The sequence below is a fragment of the Eurosta solidaginis genome, chromosome 1, assembly GCF_040869045.1.
Source record: "Eurosta solidaginis isolate ZX-2024a chromosome 1, ASM4086904v1, whole genome shotgun sequence".
In the NCBI taxonomy this organism is placed as follows: Eukaryota; Metazoa; Arthropoda; class Insecta; order Diptera; family Tephritidae; genus Eurosta; species Eurosta solidaginis.
Window position 1 is genome coordinate 386,106,496 of NC_090319.1, and position 12,442 is coordinate 386,118,937.

General features: G+C 31.3%; 1 protein-coding gene across 10 annotated transcripts in view; it reads right to left on the reverse strand.

The window, feature by feature from the left end:
• The window catches only part of LOC137238420 (eukaryotic translation initiation factor 4 gamma 3-like), an 82,410-nt gene that overhangs the window by 46,667 nt on the left and 23,301 nt on the right, over nucleotides 1-12,442 (reverse strand). For 3 of the 10 annotated variants that reach the window (XM_067763359.1, XM_067763362.1, XM_067763361.1), the window contains one exon: nucleotides 20-7,002. The exons of 5 other annotated variants lie outside the window; for them this stretch is intronic. Coding sequence is in view for 2 of the 5 variants with exons in the window: in XM_067763355.1 (XP_067619456.1) it covers nucleotides 8,630-11,215 (2,586 nt within the window). In the remaining 3 variants the exon portion in view is untranslated. Of the gene's footprint in view, nucleotides 1-19; nucleotides 11,216-12,442 lie in introns of those variants that run through there. 2 more of the 10 variants (XM_067763356.1, XM_067763355.1) reach the window with 1 other exon arrangement.

The following is a 12,442-nucleotide window of genomic DNA, read 5'->3' on the forward strand; positions in this document are numbered from 1 at the left end:
CGTTATAAGTTAACAATACCTTAATTTTTTGCTTCGCTCTACATTGCCGTCATATATTGGACTCATCTGTCAATGCGAAGCACCGGACAAAACTTTCCATGTTTACGTCAGAATTGATTCTCAGAATTTGATTGTATAATGCCGTATTTCAGAATTCAGCTGACCCTATCTTCGGAATTGTTTCAAAAACAGCTATCTCCTCATAAATTCAATAAATTTTGACCAGCAAAATTTAAGTTAGGGAGTTCTTAAACTAAATTCAGATTTATCTATTTTTACTCACATCTTCATCCTAGAAAAAACTATTTAACAGTGCCAGTCACGCATGGTAAAGTTTGGCGCGTTTTTTTCAAATTCTGAATTAGGGTGTTTGAGAAAAATATTCTGATTTTTTTCTTTTTTTTTCAAACAAATTCTAAGATCAAAAGTTTTCGAAATGGCAACAGAGAGAGGGCGATATTCCATCGTTGACTATCTCTAAATCATTTCGGAATGATTTGCGGACCATTTCGAAACTAATGCGAAAATATCTTCACATCGTTTAGGGACCATTTCGGTACGGCTTTCGGTATAATTTCACATTTCGAAATTGTTTTAAGGATTGTTGTGGAACTATTTCGATGAGATTTCAGGATCACTTCGTGAGCACCTCCAGGTCACATCGGTATCTTCGGGACTATTTTGGGTGTGCTTCCGGACTATTTCGTGGTAATTTCCGGTTGTTTTTGGAACTTACTCTGCATCATTTTAAATTGTATTCAGGATCATTTCGGGATCTTTTTGGGACTGTTTTGGCGTTAACTCAGAACTATCTCCAGATCAGATCGGCACAATTTGCGCAACATTTCGGTATTGTTTTCGATAGACAAAAAACTTTGAAAGTAGTGTTGGTTGGGGTTCTTGTGAATCAAAGTGATATAAAGAATGCGCATTTCAGTTTGAGAAGGATAACAACGCATCTTTAGATGAAATTTGGATCTATCTCTCGTGATGTGAAAACATGTTTAATTCTATTCCTTTGAAAATAAAAAACGCAAAATATATTTTGTTTTGTTTTTACTCCATTTATGCTGTGTGCGCTCATCGACACATACATATTCACAGAAGAAATATGCAGTGGTATGTACACTTTATTTTATTTATTTCTCATTTATGGTTTTTATTTTTTGATTTAATTGTATGTATTTAAAGGTTTAATGCTTGATGCAGACATGGCTTCTAACAATCTTCGATGCAACCAACAGCTTAAGCAGCATTAGCTGTTTCTCATTACTCATTGCTCATTTCGGTTTTCTACTTTTTTTCATATATTAATATGTATTATATATGAGCTTTATTGATTTATGAATTGAATTTATATATTATATTATTTATGTATGTGTATATAATGCAGTATACACTTACTTAATTTATAAATATTATTATTATTTTTATTATTACTACTATTATTCGTACATCGTGTAAATGTATTTCCGAATTCGAAAGTACCTACTTAGATGGTCATTTTTTTTACTATTTTGTTTTTACTTTATTTTGCTCTTCTGCATATTTTTGCAGGATACGTACAGTATCCTCAGTATCGCTAACATTTACTTCACTTCTTAACATTCCGTTCAGCTATTATGAAAACTTGGTATTTATAATTGATTACATCTTCATGTTTTTTTTTTGTTTTTTTTTTTTTTTAATTTTAATATTACTAAACTTTTTAAATCTTGCATACTTTTACCTAAACTTGTTTTACACACAAATTCACTTCATAAAATGGATCTATAGAAGCGTACAAATGTTACGTAGCGAATGTTCTTTCGTATATGACTAAAGACCTAAGCCCGCGAATAAAGCTCAAAACATAAGTACATACATAATTGCTGCGCCGCTTTAAACACACTGGTTTACATTACGCAAAACACATTTGTCGTTGCTTGAACAAAATTTGCTGCAATAAATCAGTAGTGTTGGGTAACAAAGAACCCAAACAATAACGAACAAGCACAAAACAACACGCCAAATAAGCTAATTTTTCCCGTCATTTTAGTTGTTTCACTAAATTATTGCGTGGAGCTGCCAGGTAAATATATTTGCACATGTGTCTGCGAAATAATCAAGCAGCAGCAAAACTAGCTGCGCTGTAGGCAAAACTGATGCATATGTAATTTAGGCATAAAAATATAGTAGCAAAAATGATTTGGAAATTTTATAAGTCATTTGCTTCTTTTCTTATTTCCGTTCATTAAAACACAAAAAAAATAAACTTGAAATGAATTGTGTAACGGAAAACTATGCAAATTAATTTCAAAAACTTTTTGGAAAAAGTTCGAAGTTTTTAAAAATTTGGTTATTTTCACTTTTATTGTAAAAAAAATTAAAAAAGTATTTCAAACAAATCAAGAATTTAAGAAGCTCACTTAAAATTCGCTATTTTCACTTCAAATTCACAGAACCATCGCATTTTTGAGTTTTTTTTCGAATTATTTTTAATATTTTTAAATAATTCATGAGCTTCTAAACGACATACTCAAAAAAATTCTACAAAATCTAAGTAAAGATTTGGAAATTTTTACGAACTTTTGAATTTTCGAGATTTTTCGAAAACTGTTTTAAAAATTGGTTTACATATTTTACGTTATACAATTCATTAAATTGCATTTTAAAATTACCGAAAATTCAAAAGGAAAATTGCTGAAAATATGTGTTAACAATACTTGCTGATATTATCTTTTTCACGTGTGTATAGAAAATTGGCTTTGTATTGGAAATGGTTGACAGTTGTTGTAAAACTTTTCCATTTTCTGTAATTTTACATTGGCGAAGTGTATATTCGAAGCAGCTGCCCAAAATGTATTCGGTTTCCCTGTGTTACAAAACCAGTCTCTTTCTTCATAGATATAGGAAAAAGCTGAATACTTACGGCTAATGAAATTATGAAAATGCAAACTCTCATGACATATTTCAATGCACAATTTAAAAAAAAAAATATTATAATACAACAACAATGTACTCGGCACTAAAAATATTTAAATGTATTTTTAAGCATAGTAAAGTTAACTAATATATGAAGTCATTTTGATATATAAAATATTTTAAAGCAGCACTTTTTACTAGCCTGGGCATTTTTGTAATTCAATTAAAGATTTCAACACTTTTGTTAGCTTTATACAGTTGTAAACACGAAAATAGCAACAAAATACTTGACACATTTTGTAATTTGTTTTCGTTAATTTTAAAAAGAAAAAACTTTATTGAATCCTAAAACAAACACTACATATGCAACTCAATACTAAAAATATTTTCAGAAAAATTTGAAAAACCGAGAAGTGTTTAAAAATTTCTAAATATTTATTGGGAGGTTTCAAAAACTATTTTGACTATGCAGTTTTGTACTCCAATACATTTTAGTACAGGTTTGAAGTTTCGAAATTTGCAAATTTTTTCTACAATTTGGTTTGTAGGATGTTTCAGATTTTCTTGCACATACGATGTTATTAAATTATGAACACTTTGTAAGAGAAGTTGAAGCAATCTTCGAAGAAAATACTTGTCAAAAATCAATGCGAATTTTGACAGACCTCTAACACATACTTTGTTAAACTAAAATTGAATCGGGTATAAAACTCAAAAAGTTTGTGAAAATTTTAAGTAAAACAAGTAATTTCGAAATTTTTTCTAAGCTGTGTGAAAATAAATAAAATAACTGATAAGTTTAGTTAATAATTTTTGCTGCCATTTTCGTTTTCACAAGTGTAATTGTAAAGACTCATTACCACGAAAAATAAACAAGATGTAACTAACGACAATTGTAACGAGGATATGGAACGACTGCCACAAATTGCATTTTCTTCTCTTTCTTCGCGTGGTCATGCCTATTGAATCTGAAGTATCGACAAACTCAAAAGAAAATGTGCCTGTAAGAATTGAAAATAATTCTTCCCGGCATATCGCTCCAACTTCGAGCCTGATTTTGATAAAAATATCTACATACGTGTCCTAGAATTGAACTATAACGTACTAAGCATAATATTAAAAGTAAATAATTCACAACAACGGTCAGTCAACTAAATTAGAAAGTTTTAGTACGCTGCAGAAAAATGTAAAAGAACGCAAGTGAGCCCAAGGTCTAGAAATCATTTAGTTTAAAAAATTGCAAAGCATTCGTGCCGTTTTTTTTTGTTTGTTTTACTAGCTACAGCCCATTGTGGAGTGCTCCTCCATAGCTGGGCCTCGAATCAGCTCAGCAAACGTTGGGCGGATACCACGTCTTGCAGGGTAGCAAGATGTTTCTGGCCAAAAGTGGATGGCAGGAGGTCTGCTGAAATAATTGGGTTTACTAAGGCTCACCTATCAATGGTCATTGGGGTTTTGACAGGGCACTGTCCCATGGGTATCCATGCGGTACGTCTCAATACACTGCAAACTCCATCCTGCTGCAGCTGTATGGACGATGATGAGGTGGAATCACCAAATCACTTTATGCTTGATTGTCCAGCTTTTGCCAGAACTAGGCGAAAGTACTTCGGTCGCGATTCACTTGGATCTCCCGAGGATATATCCAAAGTTGAGATCGGTATCATTCGGAGCTTTATCTTTGCTACCCAACGATTCTCTAAGTAGCTAGATCTAAGTCACCGTTATTTTTGGTGTATGTGGAATCACAACGGACCTTCGTGTTGTCCAAGTGAGCTATCCTTATCAGGGCAGCTACCACCTAACCTATCCTATCCCTATCCTACAACCCATTGTTATAACTTCGTTAGCATATAAAAATTTTGTTTAAGAAATTTAATTGATGTATATTCTTGCGCAAAATTTTAGCATGACTCAAAACGTTATTGGTTGGTTAATCATTCATATCATTTCGTTTTAATTGCAATATTTTTCTAATAAAATATTTTTTGAATGAAATTGATACATATACACCCACATTGGTATGTAGTTCTGAATTAGGAACTATCAACAAAAATTATTAACAAATATTATGTTATTTATTCTTTTGTTTGTTTTCGTTAATTTTAGAAAAAACTTAGGCTAAAGTTTTCAAGGAAATTTTTTTTCGAGTATGCAGTCTAACAAAGTCGCATTGATTTTTGAAAAAATTTTTCCATTGGCTACAAAATGTGCAAAATTTTCACTTTATATGAAAGAAAATCTCAAACATCCTAAAAAAGTTGTCAAAAAAACAAAGCAAAATTTTTGACTTAAAACAAAGCAAAATTTTTGACTTAAAACAACGTTTTGTAAGACTAAAATTGATTGAACTAATATACTGGAATGCATACTAAAAAAGTTTCTTAAAATTCGAACTAATAACTTTGAAATTTTCCTATATGTATATTTTCGAATTTAGAACTGCAGGTTTTTAAAATTGGTTTTCATAGTTTTCGTTATACAATTGATTTAAGCTTCTTTTTTTAATTAAATTGACAAAATTTGCTAAACAAAATTTTACTGCCACTTTCACGTACACCTGGAAACACAAAAGTAGCAGCAAAAATGTTTAACAAATCTCATGTTTTATTGCAAACAAAGCGTTTTTCAAAATTTTCATATTTCGAAATTAAATGATACCCAAAAAAGCGACTTCTGAGAATATGATCACCGTTATATGTAGCTGTTTTGGAAACTTCGTTCTACTCCTGCTTACATTAAAACGAGCGAAATTTTAACGTTTTTTTTGTTTTGTGCTTACTTTAGAAAAAAAACTAATATCATAAAATAATTAAATGAAAATGTTTTTAAAAATATTCGAGAAGTTTTTAAAAATTTTCATATTTTAAAAAACTTTCGAGTATGCAGTTTTGTAGTGCAATTCATGGTAACGATTTGGCATTGTTTTTTTTTTTTCAAAGCGTTTAAAATTTCCCTTCGGAATAAATTTTGTAAGAAATTATTTCGAATTTTGCGAGACTGCAAATGTTTATTTTGTTAGGCTTGAATGCAGTAGCCTAAGGAAGTTTTTAAAAGCTTTTAAAATTTTGGATTTTTTTTCGAAATTGTTTTTCATAGTTTTCGTTTTACAATTTATTGAAAACGTTTTAAATGAACAAAAATAAACAAAAGAAAAACTTTTTAAAATGTTTCAAAACTTTTTTGCACTTGTGAAAAATTAGCATACAAGTTTTTAGCGTAATTAATATTTCTATTTCGAAAACTATTCAAATTAAAACGAAACAGTTGAAACACGAAATCTGCACGTTGCTATAATTATGCAAATTAGTATAGTTTTGACACAATTCTTTTTGTGTATCTACATTGCGACATAAACAAACTCAAGTTTATTTTCGAGTTTACTGGCTCCTGTTAAATTCCAAAATGGCCAATAAACTTAAGTTTATGGCGCAATATGAATGTAACATATTATATAGAAGTTTATCAATCGTTTCATTCAATTGATATTCGAGTGGTATCTAAAATTGAGAGCTACTTATATATGAAAACTTGCGAAATTACATGGTATTTATTACCATATTTTATTTATTTTTTTTTTTTATTTAACATTCAAATTCATATATTTTTAATCGAGTTTAAGATAATATATTCTTGCATATGCAATTTATGCTATTAATTGCTAAGAAAAAACTTTATACAAAAAAATAATATTAATAATAAAATATATAGAATTATTTTTTATGTATGCTTATGCTTTAAATAAATAATAAATATAAAGGTGGCTTAGAGCGCACAGGGTACTTTTTTGTTTTGCTTGCTAAAACAGATTTTTCCATAGTGAAATTTTCTATATATCAATTAGTTTAATTTTGCCTTTTACTTTTTTTTTGGTAATTCGATTTTATTTCAAACATTTTTATTAGCGAACGTTTCACATTTTTTTTTTTTGTTTCAAATGTTTTACAAAAACAGTTCTTTTTGTGTGTTTTAATGTTGTTATCCTGTAGCAATTAATTTTTTTGTTGCTCTATGATTTATGCAATCATCCTTGTGTTTGCTGGTTTTTTATTTTCATTCTTCATTCAACAATTACATGTAATATGGGGAAATTTCGCGCTGAAATAATATTAATAATATAAGTGTATGTGTTTTTTGAATGTGATCAAGTTAATTAAATTTTTTGTGAATAAATAAAATACAATATGATACCGATCACATAATTCAGACAAAATTTCTTCTTGAGTATCTTACTCAAAGAGCGCCAATTGTTACTAAAACATATTAGTACAAATAATAAACCAAAAATGTTCAAGAAATAAAAAGAAAAAAAGGTTTAAATAAACATAAAAAAATACTTGTTACTTCTACTAAATTTGTAGTGCACCATTCAAATGTGAAATTCCATTTTAAACATGTGAAATAAACATATATATATATATATATATATATATATATATATATATTTGATGAATTTTTTAATGATAATATATTCCTTGAAGGTAAAAGTACCAAGAAAAGAAAACAAAAATGCATTGAATGAAGTGTACAAAAAGGCGACGTTTTTATGTTTAGGTTTAGCTATAAAATGTGTAATGGAATGGCTAAGTGTACGCTGGCGGATGCTTGGACTGTGATACAGACACAAATGGCAATTGAAGAGGGTAAATGGAAACAATACAATAAAATAAAGTAAACTATGTGCGTGTTAGTGTTTTTAATCGAAAATGTTTTTAGCATTTATATATACAAAAAAAGGGATATATCAGTAGAAAGTTGTGCACACAAAAATTACGCAATCGTGCATATTCGAAAGTGTGAGTTTTGGTTTTACTGTTACTTTTATTAAACCTTCATTTCTATTCACTTCTCTGGAGATTAAGAGTGTTCACTTGTTATTTTTAACACAAATTTTTATATAATTCATTTACAGCATAAATTTCAAATTGTACTACATAAAGTATATATGTATATAAGTGCAGGCGTCAGCTTTTTACGGTATTCTGAAAATTTTGCAAAAAATTCTAAACCACCTGAATAGCCCATAATTTAAATATAATAATACATTTGTACATTTTGCAAACTAAATAAAACGTTTACGAGTCGATTTTTACTATTCGCTTTTTGTGAGTCCAAAATTTTGGTTTGTTTTTGTTTTTTGAAAACTTTTTTGAAAAGTTATACGCTAATGCCTTATAGACTAATATATACACACGCATACACCCATACACACTTTAATGTAGTAGTTGCTTTTTAGTGTTTTAGGATTTTGCTTTTATTTTTGTTTATTTTTTTATTAATTAGTAGTTTGGGTATATAATTTATGTTTTATATTGATTTTTTTGTGTCTTGTTTCTGTCTTTCATTCAATCAGCTAAAAATATGCAAATTTCATATGTACAGTGCTATATTTGTTATTATTTTTTTTTTTGAATTTTTATATCAGAGTATGCGTGACAAGGAGTATGTGCTATGATGGTGCCGACAATACGCACGGACGCAGCAGTTAATCCAACGCGTATTTTATGTACTTCGAAAGTCTTAGTTAATTTATAATATATAAATGCTTTTCACGCAGTGCCTCATGCCTTCGTTTATGTGTTTACTTAATTGATGGAATAATGTAGCATAATTCTGTGGTTTTTTTCGCAACACTGCCATTACCACTACCACTTACTTTAGCGCCGCTAACATATTTCTGTTTTACTTGCATGTACTCATTGCTACGCCCTTGACGCATACAGTGCTATAGCAATTTTTCCATGTAAGCATGTAGTTCGTCATTTAGACGGACAGCACCAGCACTACTAACACCAGATTCCTCGCCACTGCTAGCTTTGCCAGCAGATCCAACAGTAGACGTTAATGATTTCTTTCCCGATGAGCGCGCCGCGCCATCTTTACTATCCAACTGCCCACCAGCGGCACCTACACAATCATTACTGCTGCCAGCATTTATAATTTCCTGTTGCTCTGCACGATACCATTTATCAAAAGACTCCTTTGGTATCACTTCACTGTCATAGATCAAATCAAATACGCTACAAATAAGCTGGTTTGCTGTTGGTGTATCATAAATCTGTTGCATAGCATCAACAATAGCATCCAGGCATGCAAGCTCATGTATTTCCAGACCATCGAGGCAACGTCTCAAAAGTGGTATGCATTTGTGATGAAATAGTTCAGTATCTAGCTGTCGCAAACGAGTGGAGCTGGGAAATCTATCGTTTGACGTAGCTGCGTTGTTGCTACTGGGCGTTACAGTTGCATACTCACAGCAAAGGAATTTCGTAAGACTTCGTATAAAATGCGTATTTATGTTAACATTTGTATTTATATAATCTATAGGTAGATCGCAACCACTTGCTGCATTCAACAAATATTCAATACGTGTTACTTGCTCTGCAATAGCAGCAGGATGTACCGATTTCGATTGCGCTGCTGACTGTGTTGGCTTATAATTACGATCGTGTATATATTGAAAACCATTTGTATTAATAAATTCACGCCATTGCGTTTTATCACTCATAAATCGTTGACCGTGTTCAAGTTTAAATTCTTTATTCCACAATTCACGTGTATATGTGGCGCCAAATTCGCTGGTGAAGTACTGGATGAGCGCTTGTAGAAAACGTGTTGTAAAATTTATATTAGCGGCCCATTGTGGTAGCCAAATATCATTAAAATGTAATAATTGCTCGTGTAATAGTGGACCAATAAATTCAAAGACATACGCCCACATATTAGGCACATCCACTAATACATCAGGTAACTCGTCTGCCAGATCTGTAAAGACTTGTGTGAATGTTTCTGGTTCACATACTTTAGTACGCATTAGATGTACAAATATTGTGGCACATGCCTTACGTTGCGCACGTTTTACATTTCTTAGATGTAGATAATCGGTAAGGATGTATGTTAGCAGTGTTTTTTGTTGGCGTAAATTTAAGCTGGTCCATTCATTGACTATTTCTTGTTGCCAGCTATCGCTACTATCGCTGCGGCTGCTGCCAGCATCGAGTAATTCTTCAATTATCGAATTAAGCATTTTTTGACATTTATTTTTACTCAAGTCAGGCAAGTCGCTCTCTTCTCCTATAGCAAACTGTTTGTTTTGCTGCTCCGGAGGTGTTGAGCCGCTTGTATAAGAATCTGGCCTATCGAGCGCTTGAAAAGGATTGTTTGCTAAGGATGGCATTGTTTGCGTTGTCGATCCCAATATTGAGGATTGACGCTTAAAACCGCCACCGGTGTTATTATTCGTATTAATACTTAATAAAGTTGCTGGCGCATTAGTAGTTAGATTTGCACTAGCACTTTGCTTTCCAAGCGTACGCCATAAATAGAGATGTGAGCTGCCCAGCTTTGTTGTGCTTTGTGTTACCTCATCGCTTGTAAATTTTAATTTATTCAAATCGATATTTAATTTTTGTTCATGCTGTTGCATAAACTGTTGAGACTTTTGTGATTTCTGATAATAGTGACGTTGATTGCCGCCACCACCGCCAGCATTTCCTCCACCATAGTTGCCCAAACGATTGTTCTTTTCGTATATGCCACCGCTACTCATTTTATCATCTTGCTTTGCACCACCTATCGCTGTACGCCGTTGATTAGATAGTTGCTGTTGTTGTTGCTGCTGCTGTGACATCATTTGCTGTTGTAGCTGCTGCTGATGTGATTGTGTGAGTGTTGCGCGTGGATGATCCCAAGTACGTGAACGCAAATCCATAACATCCTGCATCATGAAACGTACACGACTACTAATTTTATAGTGGCTGTTTGCAGCACTAGATTTATTACTACTGCGCGATTTATGTATGATATCCTGTATTTTGCGAAATATTTTATCCATACGTGCATTGCCTGTATTCTCGGGTGATTCCAATAGATGACCCACTGTAGTTAAGAGTTTACACATATATTCTAATTTTTCTTCAGAGCCATGCTCCAGCAGCGATTCGATGCATATAAATACACGATCATTGGTTAACGATTGTAATTTGAACATTTCACCAATGAAACGTACTGTACCCCATGCGCGGCGTCGAAATTGATATTCTTGATCTTCCAACTCAGCCTGCAATTCTAGGCGCTCTTTTGTATCGGCACAACTATCTATTTTTTCGACAAGTGGTTGCAATTTCAATTTCTTTGCATTTGCATCGTTTACATTTGTTTCAAACTCTTGTTGTATACGATTAATCAGCGAGCTGTTGAAGAGTGACTTGTTTTCGGCTTTGATTTCTTGGAAAAGGATTTTACAAAATTTTGCATATGTTGGAGCGAAATTTGGTTCGCTGACTGTCTTCTCGAAAATTAACAGCATCACCTAAAAAAAATTTAAATTATTAATGGTGAGCGCAAATTTCAGTTTGAAAGAGGCAGAAAGGAGTTAATCAGTGTTTGAAGAAATCGCTAATTAAATTGAATTCGAAAAACTAAACAAGCCATGAGTTGAAGTTTTTAAAAGTCAAAAGAAAATTATTAACTTGTTTGTTGTTTTTAATTAACAAGAAATATTATCCTTCAAAAATAATTTCGACCTGAGACTTTTTAAGGTTTTATTCCAACTTTTAGGATCTCGGCACGAATATACTATTATATAATACATACAGTAGCGCACAAATTGAAGTCTGACATTTTCGAAAATTCTACAAATAAAGAACTTTTTTAAACAGATGTTTTTATGATTTTTGTTGAGAACAAAATATTTTTTTCTTAAATGAAAAAATTTACAATTAGAAGAAATAGCTATTGAAACAATTTTCCAAACAAATTGTCGCCACTGTTAATGCTTATATAGAAAGCAATTATATAATTTATTTTTACTTCAATACTTTTCTATTAGAAATCTTGTCTTATATTAAAAAAAGTTTTTTAAATTTTTTTATATGTATTTTGTATATAAAATTAAAAAACTGTAAGTCTTTGAATTTTTATCTCACAACGTGCAGGTTTTGTTGCTAAAATAGCACATTGAATTTTTAGAATGTTCCGTATTAAATTAAACGTTGTTCATATGTGTATGACGAAAATATGACGAAGAAAGTTTAGAAGAATTTTGAAAATTACACTCTGTAGGACAAGAACGCAATGCGCTTTAAAACTATGTTTTCGTTTTTTTTATTTAACTTTTAAGAGATAAGAACAAAGTTGGGAAAATATATTTCGAAGGCTGAATCGCCAGTTGAATACGCCGTATCTCATAATTCGGTTGAAGAACGCCTCTCTCATTTTTTATAAACACTCCATCTAATGTCAAAATGTATTGAAATTAAGCTGAGATAGGGCATTTTTTAAACATTTTTTGAGAAAGGGCGTTTTCGAAACGACAGACGAGATGGGGTGATATTCTACTCAGCAGCCGATTTATTTTGCCTTGAAATTCGATTTCTAAGAGAACAATATTCAAATTAAAACGAGATTACATAAAGTTTTTTAACATGCCGATTCTGAGCATGTTAAATATAAGAAAAGGAGTATATATACAAGACTTATAAATTCTAATAAATTATGATGCCTGAAGCGAACATTTTCAAAAGGATCACATATGTTA